We start from the raw sequence: 21,422 nt of genomic DNA on the forward strand, positions 1-21,422 counted from the left end.
TCATGCAAGAGGGGAGGCCCATCGCCTATTTCAGCAAGGCTCTACAAGGAAGGAACTTAAGCCGATCCACATATGAGAAGGAAATCATGGCTCTCGTCGCTGCTATTCAAAAATGGAGGCCCTATCTTCTCGGAAATAAATTTGTGATACGCTCTGACCAGAAAAGTTTGAGATACTTACGGGACCAGACCATAGCTACCGAAGCACAGCAAAAATGGTTAGTAAAACTCATGGGATACGATTTTGCTATTGAGTATAAAAGGGGACGGGAAAATTCTGCTGCAGATAGCTTATCCAGACGAGAAGAAGGGGCTCGAAATGAGAACAGGGCATTTGCCATCAGCATGCCGCTGCCTCTGTGGTCAGACACCATCTGAGAGAAATATCGCATGATCCAGCATTGCAGACTTTAAAAAGAAATATTGAAGCAGGCGAAGCCATCGGACCATGGAGCATCAAGTCTGGAATGATCTTCTATAAAAATAGAATTTACTTGAGACCAACTTCTCCTTTGACTAAACTCATTATCAGTGAGTTTCATGCAGGTACGCATGAAGGTTTCCACAAGACCTGGCAAAGACTCAAGGCTGTTTTTTTTTTTTTTGGCATGGAGCGATGTCCCAGATCAAAGCATTCATACGTGAATGTGATATTTGCCAAAGACATAAGAGTGAACATGCCAAACCAGCAGGGCTTCTTCAACCATTTCCGATTCCGATCACTGTATGGGCGGACCTTTCCATGGATTTCATAACAGGATTGTCGAATTCGCAAGGGAAAAATGTAATTTTTGTCGTGGTGGACCGTTTTTCGAAATTTGCTCACTTCATGGCTCTCAAACATCCCTTTACAGCAGCGACAGTGGCTCAAGTTTTCTTCAAAAATATTTTCAAGTTGCATGGACTTCCTACTTCCATTGTTTGTGATAGAGACCCCACATTTACGAGTAAATTTTGGCAAGAACTCTTTGAGTTGCAGGGCATTAAGTTCAACTTCAGTTCCTCGTATCATCCGCAAACGGATGGTCAGACGGAGGTGGTCAATCGCACTCTTGAAATGTACTTGCGCTGTTTCACGAGCTCCACACCTGCCGCATGGGCCAAATGGTTACCTTGGACAGAGTACGTGTATAATACCAGCAGCCATTCTAGCACAGGTCGGTCTCCCTATGAGGTGGTTTATGGAAAGGCACCTCCCACACTGCTCACATATGTACCTGGAACGGCAAGGGTAGAAGCTGTGGAACAGACACTCATGGAGAGGGATCAACTTCTGAAAGATGTAAGGCTTAAACTCCAGCAAGCTCAAAACTGTATGAAGCTACAATATGATAAGGGGCATCAAGAGCGGAGTTTTCAAACAGGTGACATGGTTTATGTTCGGTTACAACCATATCGGCAACAATCTGTGGAAAAGAGTGTTGTGTAAAACGATGACAATAAAGTGAATATTGACACGAGAAAAACAAGCAATCACACACGACACAGTATTTACGTGGTTCGGCAAATTGCCTACGTCCACGGGAGTTGCAGAGGATTTGTATTACTTGAGGAATCACAATACAATAGTGTAGAACGGCTACTGTTCACAGTCATACAGTACAAGTCAAACAACAACACTATTTATATGTTGTACGGCGGAAACCCTAAAATTTCAGAATTAATGATGTTCGCTCGAGCGGCGTGTCGAGCCCGCGTCGAGCGAACCTGTTTCCCGCAATCGCTCGAGCCGTGAGTCGAGCGGCTCCTTAAGCGAAGCTCTCTGACCTCCCTCCGCTCGAGCCGAGAGTCGAGCGGTCATCAAGCGAACCTCTCTGACTTGCTTCTGCTCGAGCAGTCTGTCGAGCTCTCTTCGAGCGAAGCTCTCTGACTTGTATTCGCTCGAGCGGCGTGAACCAGACTCCAAATACTCAACAAGGAGAACCACAATGAAGTTAGCAGCTAGATACTTTGGTCCATTCAAGGTCTTGGAACGAATCGGTTCAGTGGCATACCGTCGCCAATTTCCTGAAGGATCGCGCGTTCACCCGGTGTTTCACGTATCGTTGTTAAAGTTGAAATTGGAAAAACAGGAATTAGCAGCTATTGAGTTTCCCGAGGCTGCTCTCACTTCCACTCCAGTCCAGCCGCAAGCCGTCTTAGCTGTTCGTGGTCAAGGGCGTAAAGCAATGGCGCTCATTCATTGGCAAGGGTCCAACCCAGCTGAAGCCACCTGGGAGGATATTTCAACTATCAAGTGGCAATTTCCTGAATTCAACCTTTAGGACAAGTGTCAAATTGAAGTGGGGAGGGATGATACGGGTGCCAAGTAAGGAAGTGCATGGAATGATGATACGGGTGTTAAGTATGGAAAGTGAATAAAGAGGAGCGGCAACGTGAAACATGAATCAACGTGATCGATTAGCTCGCACATTAGGAAACTTTTTCATTTGACTCTTGCTCTGTTTTGGGAATAATACGTTTAGCTTTAATTACGTATGTTATTTTGGAAAGTTGAATAATGTAATGAGTATATCATTGTACGGGGGAATGAAGGGATCATCAAGAAAAATTATTATTCAAACTTGTTTTGAAAGAGGTGGGTTCCTCATCAACCCATCTGTTCTTGCATTTCATTTCATCATAGGTAAGGCACGTAGACTGGAACCGGCGTCCTTTCCAGTTGAACCTCGCATAACTTGTTCCGTCGCCAAGGCTCGTAACACATTGTTAATATGAATCATACTCAATCCTGAAAATCTAGGTTCCAATTTAAGGCGTTTGTTTGGTATTACCAAAAAACTAGAAAATGGTTGCATGGTCACTCAACCTTACTAAGGACTGGAGAAATACCTTTTTATAGATGTGATTGATATGAATAACTTGATATTATTGACTATATTAACTTAATTTTATGCTGCTTTCACTAGGATGATGCTGTAGATCCTCCATCTGAAGAACAAGCGAGAGGAGGAGTGGAAGACTGTGATCATTCTTTTGTCTTGAAGGATGATCTTGGTTATGTTTGCCGCATTTGTGGGGTAATAGATAGGGGTATTGAGACAATATTCGAGTTCCAGTACAATAAGCTGAAGACTGTGGGTGCATTTATTATATTTTTGGAATTTTCTAATGTCAGCACGGAACAGTGGTATATGCATAGAATGATATGAGTATCAAATTTCAATTGGTATTCTAACTGTTAGTCCTTTTTACCCCGTTTGATAGTTAAATGATTGTGTGATAGTTGCTGTTATGCTGTGAGATAAGTTAATTTGTTTGCCAATGTTTAATAATATAGAGTTCTAGTTTTGTAAAGTTGAGAGTACTGGTATTGGAATTAAAGCCATCATTAAATGGATATGCTTGAACTTATATCAGGATACTTTGGGGATTCAATTGCCTTTTGACCAGTGTTATTCTTTTCAATTCAGATAAAAAAGAGTACCCGGACTTACATGCCTGATTCTCGGAATGCCAAAGACAGAGACTCAACTGAGATATTTGGAGTTAAATATTCCGAAGATGATACGATGGCAACTGAAATATCTGCCCATCCAAGGCATACAAAGCAAATGAAACCTCATCAAGTGGAGGGTTTCAATTTTCTTGTTAGCAACTTGGTGGGTGATAGTCATGGGGGCTGCATCTTGGCCCATGCTCCTGGATCTGGAAAGACATTCATGATAATCAGTTTTATGCAAAGTTTCCTGGGAAAGTATCCACACGCTAGACCACTTATTGTACTCCCTAAAGGAATACTGGCTACTTGGAAAAAGGAGTTCCAGACGTGGCAAGTGGAGGACATTCCACTGTATGATTTTTACACCGTCAAGGCAGATAATCGATCTCAGCAGCTAGAGGTGTTGAAGCAGTGGGTGGAGCATAAGAGTGTCCTTTTCTTAGGGTACAAACAATTCTCAACAATTGTTTGTGACAATGGAACCAGCAATACCTCTGCTTCATGTAAAGAGATACTTCTCAAGGCTCCTTCAATTCTTGTTCTGGATGAAGGGCTCACTCCACGAAACGAGGACACAAATGTGTTACAGTCCCTTGCGAAGGTGCAAACGCCTAGAAAAGTTGTACTTTCAGGAACCCTCTACCAAAATCATGTCAAAGAGGTGTTCAATATTTTGAATCTGGTCCGACCAAAGTTTTTACCGTTGGAAACCTCTCGAGCTGTTGTCAAGCGCATTATGAGTAGAGTAGATATACCTGGTTCAAGAAGGCAGTTTAAAGCAGGTGCTGATGCAGCTTTCTATGACTTGGTTGAACACACATTACAGAGAGACAAGGATTTTAGGAGGAAAGTGGGTGTCATACATGTTACGCCCCAAATCCGGGTGGCTTGAAGAATTACTACCTGTCACTTATAAACATATTTTCCAACGCAACTAAAATAAATCTCCAACAAAACTTTATTATCAAAACTCAAACTCAAGTCTTCTAAATAAACACCTTCAAAACTCCATAAAGCCATTACCGCAACAGAACAAAAATAAACTAACGAGTCCACAATCTCCCGATAGTCATAACAAACTAAACTGATAACTTAATGAGTCTTACTAACCCTAGATAAAATTAAATCTAAGAAACATTAAATCTGAAGGACATCAGAATTCCTTCACTTAACATCCCCTCCTCAGCTTAATCATGCTCACCAAACTAAACCCGGTCCTCAATTGGACTATCCACATCATCTGAAAATATTATGAAGAAAATGGAGGTGAGTTATCAACAACTCAGTAAGTATGAGACATATGCTAGCGTACAAATATGAGCATTTACAAAGTACAATATGCAGAACAAAATATTTTATAAAGTTATCATGCAGAACAAAAAAACATATTTTCCAAAGGTAACAGAGCAATGGTTTTAAGACAAGTAAAACCCGTAATACTTTGGCATAACATAAACTAAGTATCATCATCACATCAAAACAGAGCATCACACAGAGCAGAGACCATGTTTCACCCCTATGGTAGGGTTGTGCTAACCCCGGTGGCCAAACCAGGTAGAGACAGAGGTGAAATCTTTCCCTTATTACTCTCGGAGCCCCGAGTGTGCACACAGGAAAGATCACAATAAAACCACCTTGTTTCCAAAGTGGGTGCACTCAGAGACAGAGAAGTTGGTACCAACCCAAACAGAGCAGAGCATAATAGAGCAAAGCAGAGACAAAGTCAAATACAAAAACCAGTACACCATGCCAAAGATTTTCAGATGTTATATCAAAATAATACAGAGTACCAAAACAGAATCTGACAGTTTGCACACACTGAAAACAAATGTCAGAACATCTTTATAAATAAATGCACAATTTTTCAGATTCTCAATATCGCTCCTTTTTCAGATTTCAGAAACCACATAACAGAATTTAGCTCATGTTTACACAATGTATGTCAGAACATATTTTTCATTTTTCACACAGATTTCATAAATAATGCAAATAAGAGACCGATGTTGATCTTTGTTTTCCCAAATTCCCATTACATCACAAAATATGCAAGTTTACATAAAGTCAACCTCAGTTTTATTAACTTGTATAAAACCTAGCAAATGAACGCCGCTTACCTGACTCTTGCAGCGTATTATCTATGTCTTGAAATCGACCTCTAAAAATCTCGTCACCTATTGATAGAAACAAAATATACACTGAGTATTAAACGACAATTGACATAACGTCCATCTAATAATTAAAACTCATAATCCCAACCCATAATATAGCAAAAACAACTCACTAATACGACCATATAGTAATCTGGACAGCCCGCATTTTAACCCAAAAATACCATATTCTAATTTCAATATTTACCAAAACACCCACCAAAGTCAACATCAAACACAAATAATCAAAATATCAACCCCACTTCAATGGCCCCTAACTCCAAGCAATCATCACAACTCAACCAAAATTACAACAACAATGTAGCTCCGAATAATAACCTCCACTCCAAACGGTCGTATAGAAACCCGAACAGCACAAAAACAGCCCCCAATCAATCCCAAGTATCACTCGGTTTACTGCTCGACCAACCCAAAATAATCCACAATTCCAAGTCCATTCCAAAACAAAGTGTTTGTTTATTCACAAAAAAAAATGTCCGAGAACTCACGAACTACACTTTCAAATATTTCATTGAAGTGAAAAAAACTGACTTGAAGTGAAAGTGTGTGTGCGTGCGTATGAGACCGAGAACGAGAATGGCTTACCAGCGAAAATTAGATTCTCCCGAAATGGCTTCACTAGTTACACGAAAAGCCAAAACCGAAGACCCACGAAAACGCAATACCCAAAAACACAAAGCAACAACAAAAAAATCTGCAAGTGAAGAGACAGAGAGGGTCAGTTGAGGGTTGAGTTTAGGGTCTTACATGAAGAATAAAAGAGAGAAAAAAAAAAATCCAACTGCAGAAAACAGAGGATGAAATGAAGAAAAGAAAAAAAATAAAATAAAGTAAAATAACAAGGAAAAGCGTCGACTTGAGAGGAAAGGGAGATACCCGAAGATGAAGACACTGCGCAAGAGAGGGAGAAGAGACGAGCTTGAAGAGAGAAACACTAATTTGCCGTGATGAAGGAACGCGAGAGAGAGACGTCGACTATGAGAGAAAAACCGAAAGTGAGGGAAAAGGAAAATGGAGGAAATTTAGGACATGGGATTTGGAACCACACAACAGACCCAACAAAGAGAAGAGAGGAATTCGGGAAGGTGAGTGGGTTACGGGAAGGAGAGGGACACGGGGGAAAAACAGAGGAAAAAGAAACCGAAAGAGGAGAAGAAGGAATCGGAGGAGGGAAAAGAAAAGGAAGAAGAAAACTTACCCCTCCAAAACGCACCTAAAATGAAAGGGCCCCCCATAGACGGTCCGGGCTTCACAAACAAAACTGGACCTTACAATACAAGATTTGCGTGAGATGACCGGCAAGGTACTTCACTATTATAAAGGGGACTTCTTAGATGAGCTTCCTGGTCTTGTTGATTTCACCGTGGTGCTGAATTTAAGTTCCAGACAGAGGCATGAAGTTTCAAAATTAAAAAAGTTGGTGAGGAAATTCAAGATAAGTTCCGTTGGGAGTGCCGTCTATCTTCACCCAAAATTGAATTCTTTCTCTGAGAATCATGCAATTGCTGATCATTTGGTGGATGAGTTGTTAGAGAAAATAGATGTGAAAGATGGAGTGAAGGCGAAATTCTTTCTTAATATGCTTAGCCTATGTGAGTCAGCCGGAGAGAAGCTGCTGGTTTTCTGTCAGTACCTCCTACCCTTGAAATTTCTAGAGCGATTAGTAGTGAAGATGAAGGGTTGGAGTCCTGGAAGAGAAATCTTTGTGATTTCAGGTGAATCAAGTTCTGACCATCGTGAAAGGTCCATGGACCGCTTCAACAATTCTTCTGATGCCAAAGTCTTCTTTGGCTCCATCAAGGCATGTGGGGAGGGTATATCTTTGGTTGGGGCATCCCGCATAATAATTATGGATGTACATCTTAATCCGTCAGTGACCCGGCAAGCAATAGGTCGTGCATTTCGACCAGGTCAAAAGAAGAGTGTTTGCATATCGATTGGTAGCTGCTGATTCTCCCGAAGAGGAAGATCACGGCACTTGCTTCAAGAAGGAGTTAATTTCAAAGATGTGGTTTGAATGGAATGAATATTGTGGTTATCGGTATTTCGAAGTGGAGACTGTTGACGGAAAGATTGTGATGATCTCTTCTTGGAAAGTTCATTCTTAAGAGAAGACATAAAGGCTCTGTACAGAAGGTTAGAATACACACGTACTTGTTCACAGTCATGATCCATGCTCGAATATTAAATTGTTCCCTAACTTTGTTCTGTATAATTTTCAGGTAGTTCCTAGCATCATGCTAGGTCTCAGCACTGGAGTAGGCTTGAATTTCTGACTTCTATCTGGCCAAGTTAGAATCTTCACCTGTTCAAACTTCAGTTTTATATGTAGAGGCGTGGTTCAATCAGCAACAATCTTGAATCCATTCTGGAGCCTGGGATTACGTTCATTGGAGCCTGCTTTTCCCGACTTCAATTCCTCAGGGGAAAAACGTTTCTGTATAGCATGCCTTAAATGAAGCCTGGGATTACGTTCAAGCTGATGCTTAATATTGAGTGACGATTTCCTGTCAATTGTGTGGTTTCTCACTAGCCATTAAGACCATTCCGCTTGTAGTGGTCAGAGTGACGTAAACACTAATTTCTGTACGTGGATGAAACGATTTTTTTCCCTAATTTTCAGAAGCCTGATAGCGGTTTTTAGTTTTGCCATGCCCTACTTGTTATGGTTTTAGCTTATAAAGAGGATTCTCCATTAATCCCCAGGAAGGTGAGAAATGGTAATGTAGAACAAACAGTTGCATCTGAGTCACTGGGGCTGCATTTGGATGCTGAGATGATTTGAGTTGATCTGTAAATAGTAGTGTTTTGTAGGTTCTATTAAGATACGTTTGAATGTAAATAGGTTGAGATATATGTTTGAATGTTTGAAGTAAGTTGAGATGATTTTGAATTTTTTATAGAAAGTTTAACAAGTAGTTGATCTCATCAATAATTAGTTTGAGATGAATTGAGATCATTTGAACAATCAAACATAGCCCTTCTCTGTTTCTTTCTCTCCTGTTGCAGTTGCTGTTGCCATTTCTAGATCAGCAACAACAATTACCAACCCCGGCACAATCAATATCCTCTGTGGGTCATCGTCCGATCAAACTAGCAATCACCCAACATCTGCTAATCTTTTATTTCAGATTATAGCATCTTTCTTCTTCAAACTGAAGTAGCACAAATTGTACAATTTCCTTGAACATGTCAAGCCAAAAATATGTATCTTTACAATATGCTAATCTTCCAGTCAATTCCTTGATATATTACAACTGTGTTTTATATGTCACCATATTTGGAGGACTGCAATCTTTCAATTACCATCTGCTAGCTAGATCAATGTTCCTGGAAGAAGAGTCCATAGCCAGGCAAATTACTGTCCCTCTTGCTAACAATAATAGTTCAAAAATCAATCATGTGGATCCGCGATCTGAATTCTCACACGACGAAATCATGTAATAGATGGGAAGAACTGAACCTGTGTTGCTGGTTACCAGGATTCATGCACTCAAAATCTACCGTCTCAGCCCCTACAGATGATGGTGCAGCATTGTAAATTTGGTCCCCTCTCATGGCAATGAAACTGCGATGGGTCACACCAGACATGGGTAGGCTATCACCTTCACAGTGCTGCAACCCCAATGTGAGAGACACTCCACTTCCACCCCCGAATCTCCCCAACTCTGACATGTGATATGCAGCAGGAGCCACCATGTACCTTTCACTGGCTGCATCAGAATGAACTATAGCATCAGGAAAGAGATTACAGTCATCCATGGTAGGCCTTTGTTCCTCCCTTCCCTTCATTAGCCCATATTTCTTTTCACCTTCTCCATGAGTCCCACTTTGATAATTGGCGACTCCAACAGATCCTGCCATTTCTACATCAGGAACATGATCTGGTTTGGATCCATGAGTTGACCCATGCTGCATCTCTCAGTGGCTGTTGAACTTGCACTCTGTTGGAAATCTTCCCCTCTATCCTCAGAGGTCTCATTATCACCTTTTGTTGCCTCGGCTGCATTTTCAGACGAGGAATTAGAGTCCATTTCAGCATCTCGAATCTCTTCTTTGTACATCTCTTCGACCATGGGCTTCCAGAGACGCACTCGTGCATTTATAAACCAGTTTGAGACCTGAGCAAGCTCAAAGATGTCATTAAATTAAGAAAGATGGCCAGCTCAAAGATGTCGCTAAATTAATAAAGATGAAACACAGAAACAGCATAGCCATTTAAGGACAATAAAAAAGAAGCCAAGAGCATATGACATTTCCCCTACTACTTTTAGATCCCAAGGTTTACTGAAACGACTATAATCGATTAGTATCTTCTAATCTGCACGAACAGCCTTCAAAAAGAATTTAAAATACACACAATACTAATGATGAGTTGATATTTAGTTTTTCATATTTATTTTCACAGTAACCCAATGCTCTGGTTATAAAATAATAGCAGAAGAACGAAAACAAATGATACTTCTCTTCTGTTTCTTCCTTCAATTGATTCGACCATGATGACCACTGAAAAAGGTCAACCTAAATAAGTTTATTCTTCAACTTCTACCGCATTATTCCTACTGTCCTTGGCTACAGCCTACGTACCACTGACTTCTCAACTTTCTCCATCACATTCTCCCAAGTGACTGAAATTGTTTTCTATCAACGGGATTCAATTTTCATATGATTTGCATATCCAAATTCTAAAAGAGGTACTTCTGATTTTCCTTTAAGAATACAAAGCATCTCATATTCTATGCCAGAAACTGTAGACAACAAAATTAAATGGTTTTCACCTCACTTCTATTCAAGCCAGTCTGCCTCGCTAGCACGATCTTATCAGAATCCTTTGGATAGCTGGCAAAAAAATTTAGAACTTAGTTAACAAAGCACTAAGATCTCATGCAAGAAAATTTGGAAATTTTTTGGTAGAAGTGTTATGTTAGAGGAATTACGGATGAAGGAAATGCTCATACAGCCAAGCACAAAGAATTGAAACTAAGTTCTCAGGTAGCCCCCTTTGCGGCCTCCATGCATGTTGCAGCATCATACCAAGCTGCTGAATAGCCCTTTGTTGCCTGAGCTGCTGGTCCACATATCGGAGGCGACTTATTCCAACTCCTTGACTGCTTCCTGAAGTATCTTGATCCCCAAGGCTTTTTCAAGTTGCTCGAATCTGGCCAGTGATTGCATCACGCAAGCACCGAAAGTGACGCAAGATAGTCTGTAGGGCAAGTGCAGTATATGGTTTGGCTGCCGCACATCCCGCAATCACGTCAAATGAGGACACCACAATCTGCATCCGATGATAATACTGCTTGTACCTTCTATCAACCTATGAAATAAAGTAATCATCATTAGACCTTGTGGGAAAAGAAGTTCATACTTCTTAAAATATTATAGGGATTAGGATAAAATCATTAGAACACATCTTAGCTTTTGTTGACTAAAGAATTAGCACCATGGCAATGAATTCTAGCCTATGCATGACTTGTATCATAATACAGCAAAAGTACTTGGCACAGGTATTGTAACATAAGAGAGATTATGAGAACACTGAGCAGGAAAATAAAACTATACGCACTCCTCATAGCTTAATCAAAACAATCTCTCTCATCCACACACAAAGGTACAAAGGAAATAAGAGCCCCATAGCAGTGTTTATCAGGAATAGGTTGAAAATTAAGGACTGTGCAGTGCATAAATTCATGCATTCTTGTTCTTTACATAGAGACATCTGAAAGATGAGAAAACTAACATTCTTGGTAAAAATAAAAATCTACAGATGATCATAACTATCAACTTAATTACTTAATTGGGAAGAAAAAAGTAGCTCATATTATATTTGTACAAAAGTTCCCAGCAGCACCAACTAATTTCTCATAACTGCATAGCCACCATCAACCAATATACAAATACGAACTGTAAATAGGTAAGTTGTCACAAACTAAAAGTCGAAACTTTTTGTCACCAAAAGCCTGGTAACTTTTACTTGCTGAACATTTCATCCTCCCTTTATCCATAGAAGGTTCCTGAATTCCATATCCTCCTTAAAGCAACACCAGAGAATTTTATTTTTCAACAATCCTAGAAAGTTAAGAAATTGTGATAACATTATTAAGTCTTTAATTAAGCATTTAACAAGATGGGAAACTGCTATCTATGTAATGCCAGCACCTCTCCCCATATCCATTTGGCCTGAATTCACCTGGTGGCAAAAATGGCTGAACACCAACAGACACAAAATACTCAAAAGCCAATCAGTGAGATAATACCTTTGCCCAATCAGCATGTGATACTAAATTTTTGATCCTGCAGCTACCTAATTCTTAAATATAAATTTCTTTTCCTGGTAAACTAGGATCAATCATTCTTTGGAGGTCCTCAATTCGGTAAACATGTGATGCCAAACTAATAAAATTTAAAGTTAACATGCATGCATCCAGGCAGGCAGGCAAACAAATGTCTTGCTACAAAAATATGAGAGGTACACACTGTTCAAATAGAGTAAAAACTTACCAGAAAATCAGGTTCACTAAATTTGCAATGAGGTTTTGCATTACAAAAAATTAGTCCACTTTATGACCACATAAATGAATAGATCAGTACAATTATCTCAGCAAAAGACATGGAAAACTAACTTATTGGTCTTACCTCATCCGACATGGACAATAGCTTTGTTAGACCCCCACGTCAAGTTGCCCCTAGAGGAGCCGCCCATGCCCTAGTCATGGTGGAGACAAGCACCTTGGCTAGCCTACAACCATGCCTTGGCTCGTGGGATGACACGCACGGGGCGCCCAGCATGCATGCATGCCTTGGCCCTCGAGATGGCACCCCCGGGGCGCCCAGCATGCAGGCTAGCGAGGCTAACAGGCGCACGGCAGCATGCGCAGAGCAGACCCTCTCGCACATGCGCGCAGCGCAGGCCAGCGCGCGCATGCGAGCGGCACCAGGCGCCCCAGCGGGCCGCACGCCCAGACTCTTCGCAGTGCGTAGATTCGCGCGCACACCAGTGGGCCCAGGCGCCCCAGCGGGCCGCACGCCCAGACTCTTCGCAGTGCGCAGATCCGCGCGCACACCAGTGGGCCGCATGGCCCTGCGAGCACACAGGCGCCGCACAGGCAAGCCAGCCCGCGCGCGCGAGCACACGCCCAGGTTGACCATGCCGCACACCCGCATGGCCTTAGCAGCTCCTGCCGCACATCAGATTGACCATGGGCCCTTACCGCATGCCAGCACGCCCATGCCCACCCTGCAGAGCACCAGCGAGGTTAGTGGCACGCCCCATGGCGTGCCATCCAGCGCACGGCTCCAGCCCGTGCCATGCAGCCAACGTCCAAGCCACCCACTTGGACCATGCCGAACCAACACTTAGCCATGGGCCAGCGAACCAACATGCAACCACTTAGCCCACCATGGGCCCGAGCATGTCACACCATGGTTTAGTCCATGGCTCTATTTTATTATTTTATTTACTTGATCCTTTAATTAATTGTTATTTACTTTGAAGGGACCATTTTAGGGTTTCCAAGTTGTAACCTATAAATAGGAACCTTAGTCATTTCATGAACATCTTTTGGCAAATTCCCTTGTGGGTAGACTTTTGTTCTTGAGATCACATTTCGGTGCTAGAGCACTTGGGCTTTTTGGGTGCAATCCGTGAATCCCAAAAAGAGGATCACACCTTGCAATTCGTGAATAGGTGTGATTCATTTATCTATCTTGTTTCACAACTTGGTGCAATTCGTGAATCCAAGTTGTGGTTCTATTATTTATGTTCAAGTTCATCAATAAAGAGGTTTATTTCATCTATGTGCAATTCGTGAATCATAGTTGAATTGGCTATCTTTTGTTCACTTTGTTCTTGATAATTTTATCATTTGTTCATCTTGTTCATCATTTGTTCATTGGTGAAATCCATTCCATTACAATCATCCAATCCGAACCAACTCCAATTTCGACCAACACAAGTGTTAGTCAACTTCCCATAGTTGAGTGATTCCTTGTCATACCCTAGCCGCATCCTTCCATAAGCAATCAAGGTAAATTCGGCAATCACTTGCCTAATTTAACTTGCCCTAGCTGACACCCATACTTCCCATAGTTAGAGTTCCTATAATTTAGGAACCCTAATTAACCCTTTCCTACCATATCCGGCCATATCCTTGATCCCCTCCAAATCCCACAAATTTAGGAAACCTTCCTAAATTCAAATCCCAAGCCGTCCAACTCTTCTCTCCTTGTTCAAACCCTAGCCGACCAACATTCCTTCCCAAACCCTAAACACCAACCCAAAGTGGCGCCAACCCTAGCACCTCCTAGTGCCGTGTGCCCACAACCATTCCTAGCCATACATTACCTTGAACCATTTTCTTGTTGCCATCATCCTTCTAGCCTAAACGCCTAACCTCACCATATCATCTCAACCTATTGGTCACCTTGACCATCATTGGACGTGGACCAAGCAAGAGAAGAACTAAGACTCGGTCACTTCGAGGCAAGCTTTGGATTAGCAAGGCAAGTGTTTGGGGACTTGACCGGGGTCCCTAACAAGCTTTGTCAACTTGTCTTGTAGATCTTGTTTTTCAGCATGAGAAAGCTCACATAGAGAGTTACTGGCTGACTCGTGAGGGTATGAAGACACTCCATTGGGTGGCATTGTAGTTTCATTCTTTGTTCCCCCACCACCCTCCTTGCGACTCTTTATCTGATGCTCATGCGCGCCATCATTTTTTGCAATATCAGGCTTCTTTAGAGCTTTCCGGACGTTAACCACTTCGTCAAGCAGTTGTTGTGCTGCCTTAAGATATTTGGAATTGGGAATGCTTCTCACAATGTTTGACATCCCTAATGTAGATAAATTCCCTTCATATAAATCTTGATTTCCTCCAGGAAAACTATGAGGCAAGTATTCAGCATTTCTCAACTGTTCATCTCTCGAAGAGCCATTCCAATCGCCACTATCAGCAGAAACTGACGAACTAGGACTCAAGATTGAAGCAAATCCTGGATTAGGATTCCGATATGGGATAGAAGGCATTTGAATTCCTGATGGGATTTGTGTGCTGAGGCTGAGAGAGAATCCCTGGTCCTGTAAGTTTTGCGCACCGTGAAGAATGCTGGCGGAGCCACCCATTGGGTGCGTAACTAACATCTCATTTCTCATTTCTACCTTCCCTCCATGCATTGAAATCATGCTCCACAATGCGCGAGCCAAAATTTGACAAAATTTCTTGCTGCTGTTGGGTGGAATTTGAAGCACCCAATGATGGATCACCATGCAGTTGTTTTGCTGCTGAGAATTCCCAGCCAAAGCGTCCGAGTATGACCCAGAATTCATATACATCATCATATTACCGGGAAGAACCGACGAATTAGGCAAATGTTCCCTTACATAGAGCATTGGCGCAGTATCTCTTTGATTATTTGAACTAGCGTAAAAAGCTTCCATTTTTCTCAACTCTCAAAACGTCCCGACCTGGTTATGCGATTTAGATCACGAAGTCACCTCGGAACTGAAAATTGGAAATCAAAACAGCTTCCGGATTAATAATTCTTATTTTAAATAAGGAGAATAATCAATATTAGTAACCAAATTTTAGTCTTAATACAGACAGGTACAACCTTATAAACTGCCTGAAAGAAGCTATTACAGGTAGAAGACTCTCAGTCATAACACTTGACAGTAGATAAAAGCTATGAATTTAAGGGTCAGGCGTAAGAGCAATCTTCATTTCCGTGCTGGGATATATACATATATATATATATATATCTATATATCAATTTATTGGTTTTTTTTATAAAGATAAATTTCTACGTACGAGACATCTCTACGTACGAGTATTACCGGTCAATATCATTGTTTGAAATGGAAGGGAAAAAGAGGTCATGCACTCATGCGTGGGAGACATGGTTCTCTTTACAAAGCTATTGCTTTCTTTCAAAGAGTCATGTACATGACCATTCAGATAAATGTAATAAAATTTTATTTTATTTGCAAGCTAGATTACATGCATCCAAAATATATAAAATAATATGTCCAAAAAAAATATATATATATATAAAATAATAATAATAATAATAATAATAATAATTGTTGTATAAGATAACGAATCTTGAAACAAGTGACTTATTACTATCAAAATTTTTCTAAAAATTATATTTTTAAATTATAAGTGTTACAAATATAAATGTATTACATAAAAATAAATTTATAAACTAACGCGATTTCATGTAATTTATTAAATTTATTTTACAATAAAAATAAATTTACAATCTAATATATTACATCAAGTCACGTTATTTTATGAGTTTAATTTTACGTAATCTATTTGTATATAAAGTATTTTTCTTTTTAAATAGATAGCCATTTTAAAACAATGAAGTAAACCTCTTCGAAAAACTTGCAACCGAAGATATAAAGTACAAAACTTGCCTTAATTGTCAGTGGAATCATCAATAATATGCTCACTTTTTGAAAATTAGAACTAATTATCGTATGCTCAAAACATAAAAGGTAAGATCGCATGAAGAATTTTTCATCCTAATGATGAGGATATTCCATTTAAAAAAAAAAAAAAAAAAAACAACAACCAACCAACCGTACTTGCCTAGCGCGCTATTTGGCACTACTCGTCTTTATATATTCCTTTTCTTCTTGGGGTATCTTTTAGATTGTTGCAATGATAAAGATAAAACGCATTGGAAAATACTATTTTCACTGAAAATTCTTACCGAAATTTTATACCGAATTGCATTTTATTTTATTTTCTTTTTTTATTTACTTAATGATTAAGAAATTGTTTTTAAATGAATTTGTGATTTTTTTGTATTTTTTTAAAATGTTTAAAGTGTTTAAAAAAATGATTGAAAAAAAAGCAAAAAAAAAATAAAAAAACTTTGGCCTTTCGGTAGAAGATGCGGCTAGCTGAAGCTATACTCTGAATGAGAGAGCTATTGAGGCACGAACTTTTGAAATATAGGGCGGTATTTGTCGTTATATTATCCGATGAGAAAAGATTAAAGAAGTCATTTACGTGCATATATAGAATTTTAAAAAATTCTCTGAAATAATAACATTTCTAACTCATCAAGGGTTTTTTTTTTTTTTTTTTTTTGTTTTAAATGCAATCTATCTAGAATCTAGCTTATATTCAATGCCCGCAAATAATAACAATAATAATAGTAATATAAATTATATTACTATCTCAATATGTTTTGATCACTCAATATGTTTTGATCATATGATGAGAAGTGGAAGGACATATTCATCCCTTGCCCGAATGGTCCGGCCGATTATCCAAAGATAAAAGCCCATATGTTAAAGGTTTAGCGGCTGGTGAGAAGAAGGCCCAAACTGGCATGAAAAATATGGGACAACATTCACACAGGCACACCATATTAAATGACCCAATATGGGTCGACATCTTATCTTTGACAAGGGCTACCACATTATATAAATATGATATGATGCTGCCTACATAAATTTGATATGAGTCGAGATCTTGTTCCTGATAGAAACTGTCACATTAAATGTGACAGCATGCTCCCCACAGTAAGGGTGAACACTCCAGGCGCATAGGAAAGAATAGTGACTACACCAGAAAAGAAGTATAAAAGTCTTGATACATGTACGATTCGAACTCATATTATCACACACTCTCTCTCTAAGAAAAATTAACTTAGACATCAAGTGTGTTTCCTGGCACTTCGGGCCAACAAATTTCCTTGTTTCAAGTCGGACATAAAGGCCGGCAGGGTGCGAAACGTCACTAATAAGATATTTTTAGCATTACTCATGAAATAACTATGCACATCAAAATATTTTTTTCAAAACCAGAGGAAGGAGAAGATATGTTCTATTTGGGCATAAAGTAAAGCCAGGTTGGCGTGCATGTTTAGTTGACTGATGACAAGAGTTATAGTTTTGCTTTTACGGCTAAAAGCCTAAAATAATGTTAATGGTAGACATACATAGGACTAGCTCATTAAGTTGAGAAAAGCTTCCAAATACGACGTGCTGTGCAATACATCCATATGCATGCATTTTTTTCCCTGTACGTGCATTTAATTATTTAATAGTTTAGATTCCTAAACATGTTCTGTGTTCTTAAATTTCTCACTATAGTACTATAATATTAATATTTTTTGCTCGGTCATAAAATCGACAAGTCGTTTTTCGGTAGATGATATTGAAGTGGCAAAACAGACACATCATCTTACCTATGAAATCCATACTTAAGGAACAAATGTATAAGCGAAACGGAGGCAGAAATATATAAATATATATATATATATATATATTTATATATAAACCAACATTACAAGATTGGTCTTGGTCTTTTGATTATTTTTTTTGTTCCTGCAATTGAATGCTCTGTGTTTATTGATTGATGGGCAGTTAAACCATCCCTCAAATAGCATTATATTTCCTTCTTTTATAACAATTAAATATTAATGTTGATAAAGAAAACTGATTATGTTTATGAAAATTGCTATTTCATTCTAATATTAGTTAGAAGAAAGAGAGTTTTTTTGCTATAAAGTAATTTTACAAAAGTAAACACATAAATTAACTTGATTCGATGTAGTATATCACGTGAAATCATGCAGTTAATTTGTGGATTTAATTTATGAAGTTTCTTTGTAGCAGTAGTACTTCTCTAATATGAATTGTCTCAAATATTTTTCTCTTTGTAATCACTCACGAGTCATAATTAATAAATGAAAAATGCAATTTTTTATTTTAAATTTTGTTATTACCATTGGCATCGGCTGATATAATATAGTTTAAATAATTTAATATATCTATTATTTATTTTTTTAAATGTATAAATTAACTATATTAACTAAAAATAAGGAAAAAAAAAATCATTTGTCCTCACAAAGAAAACCACGACCAATGAACCACTTTGTTTTGCTTAAAATGCAAATCAAATAACGTCGAAATCACTCAAAATTCTAACAACCATATTATTAGCTCAATCTCAAGCAATGTTTTGAATACCGTTTGGTGACCGTTTCGATAGAAGTATTGAAACGAGATATTTTGATATCACTGTTTCAGAATAGTCTATATATAAATACATATATAAAAATTATAAATAGTCTGATCTAAATTGAGGGTCCAAAAATAAGCATGTAGTTTGAAGAAATGAAAAAAAAAAAAAAGTCAAGGCTGAAATCAGATGTATCGGTCAGTACCGGCCGATACAATCGAAATTTTGCCCGATACGAAACAAGGGGTCTTCTATGTATTGGCTATCCGGCCGATACGAAACGAAATTCAAAACACTAATCTTAAGGCAAGAACAAAAAAGTGCCAAATAATGATAAGCTTACTATCTTCTTACCACTCTTTTACTATTCTATAGTGTATTTGAAATTTTTATTTTATTATTATTTTTTTAATATTCTTAATCATTAAAAAAATTAAAAAATATGTATAACTTTATTTATAGTCTTTTTTCAACCATTAAATAAAATAAAATAAAATAAAAATACACACAACACATTGCACAACACATTGCATAATAATGTTATGAAATGAAGATATTTTTATAAGATTATATTATTTTTATAAGATATTTTATAAACATATCCCTCATTTAAAATATAATTCTATAAAATATTATGAAAAATATTGTGTGTAAATCATTTTCCTTCTTAATAAACACGAAATTTGAATTGCCCAAGACAAATAAGTCAGGGAAAAATCTACTCAACTACCGGTCTATTATTGCACACCACACGAACCCAGTCTATGGCCCCACATCACGGTTCTTCCCTCTCACCCATCACTTCCCCAAGCCTCCCTCAGCCATCTTCTTCTCCCTCAGACTCAAGCCTTCTCCGTTCTTCACCCCAGCGCCCATCTCTTCTCCCTCACAAATGCCCATCTCTTCTCCCTCAACCCGATCTTACTCTTCCCTCACCCATCACCCCGGCGCCCCTCACCCCCTCACCCTAGAAATGCTATTTTTCGTCCTCAACGAAGATCCCATCTCCCTCACCCCATTCAGTCCCGATCTGTCTCTCTCACCGAGCCCTCTTTGTAAGGTGCTAACCCCAGCCATCTCTCTCGCTCCCAACCATCTCTCTTGCTCTCAAACTCCGAACGATGGATTGAGGTTCTCTTGCAAACTCCAGACATCGCAAACAGACCCAGTTCCGCCAATATCTCAATCGTAGACATTAGGGGTGTAACCGGTCCGGTCCGGTTCGGTTTTGGACAAAATTTAGGACCAAACCAGTATGTACCGATTTTGTATTTTTCAAAACCGATTACGCACCGGTTACCCTCCTAAACTGATATCTCCGGTTTTACCGGTTTTTTAAAATGTAAGTTTATCATTAAAAAATAAAAATCTGTTAAAAATAAATAATAATAATAATTAAAAAAAACTGCTTCAAAAAATCTGTTCTAAAAATCTGTTCCCATTACAAAATCTGCACTACTAAAAAAATCTGTTTTAGTAAAAAAATTAGTATTAGTTATAAACTTATATATTAGTATAGCTATATAATATATTAGACTATATAATAGTATTAATATTATACTATTAGTATAGTTATATATTAGTATTAGTCATAAACTTACATATTAGTATAGCTATATAATATATTAGACTATATATAATATAATTTAATATATATATTTTATGTTTAAAGCATATGATCAATTAAATTTTCATATTCAAGATTAAATTTTTATTTTATAAATTATAATAACATCATCTTATATATAATTATATTAATATTATATAATCAAACAAATTACAAATGTTTATATTTGAGATTATCATTTTATGTTATAATTTATAAATTATAATATGAAATTATTTTATATATGATATATAATTATATATATTATATATAAAAAATTTACATATAATTATATATTATATATAAAACTTATATATAAAATATTAATTTTTATATTTTTTTCCCCAACCGGTCCGGTCCGGTTCTGGAAATCATAGACTGGAACCGAACAAGTTCCGGCCGGTTTGCATAATTCAGAAACCGGTTCCAGACCGGACCGGTTCAAAACCGATCCAACCAGTCCGGTCCGGATCGGTTTTCCGGTTTAAATTTACACCCGTAGACGTTAATAACCCAAGGTGAGCCCCTCTCCATCTCAATCTCTCTCCCTCTCTATGGATTTTGGTACTTTTATGCATCGCAGCCTGTGTTTCAATTCTTCAAGTGCTAGGGGGCTCGGTTACGAAGATGAACAATGAAGGGGGAAGAAAGTTGCAGTCTTGGCTGCAGGGAGAGAGAAGACGTAAGGAAGAATCTGGAAATTGGAATGTCAAAGAGATGGGAAGGAAGAAACTAGAGAGGATACAACCAATTGAACCACTACTTTTGCTCTTCCACCAAAGACCATATTACGATTGGAACTAAAAGAAAAACATCTTATCTGAGTTTTTTTTTTTTCTTTCCTTTTTTTGGAATTAAAAGTAGAATAAAATTGAACTCCAAGTGAAGTTGGAGCCTCGAGCATTCCTGTACATGATTATCACCTCCTAAAAGAAGAAGGGTAAAAGAGAAAATGCACGATTTGTTAAAAAAAAAAACCACGTAAGAGCATCTGTATCGGCCTCGCTAAAACTCCTAAAAAGCTGAAGTCTGAACTTCGTGGTCTCATTTCCCGCTGCATTGGACTCGGTAAAATAGAAGAGTTCAAGTTTTCATTTACAGTAAGTCTATCCTTTTCTCCATACATAACGAGGTACTATTCATCGCCAAATCATTATTTTATTCTAAAATCACATCTCCTCAACTGAAACATTCTATTTCCCTCGTGAATCCGTTCTTCCCAAA

At 38.4% G+C, this 21,422-nt stretch overlaps 1 protein-coding gene and 1 pseudogene across 1 annotated transcript; one reads left to right on the forward strand and one right to left on the reverse strand.

The window, feature by feature from the left end:
* Positions 1–3,416: 3,416 nt before the first annotated feature.
* On the forward strand, positions 3,417–8,261 carry LOC121258584 (protein CHROMATIN REMODELING 35-like). The gene is given in 4 exon segments (XM_041160126.1): positions 3,417–4,304; positions 6,887–7,520; positions 7,522–7,745; positions 7,832–8,261. Coding segments are annotated over 3 exon segments (1,698 nt in total). The 5' UTR covers positions 3,417–3,436; the 3' UTR covers positions 7,718–7,745; positions 7,832–8,261.
* A 511-nt stretch (positions 8,262–8,772) lies between these two features.
* On the reverse strand, positions 8,773–15,381 carry LOC121258616 (annotated as a pseudogene).
* Between the last annotated feature and the right edge of the window lie 6,041 nt (positions 15,382–21,422).

This window comes from Juglans microcarpa x Juglans regia, chromosome 3S (assembly GCF_004785595.1).
Source record: "Juglans microcarpa x Juglans regia isolate MS1-56 chromosome 3S, Jm3101_v1.0, whole genome shotgun sequence".
Lineage (NCBI taxonomy): Eukaryota > Viridiplantae > Streptophyta > Magnoliopsida > Fagales > Juglandaceae > Juglans > Juglans microcarpa x Juglans regia.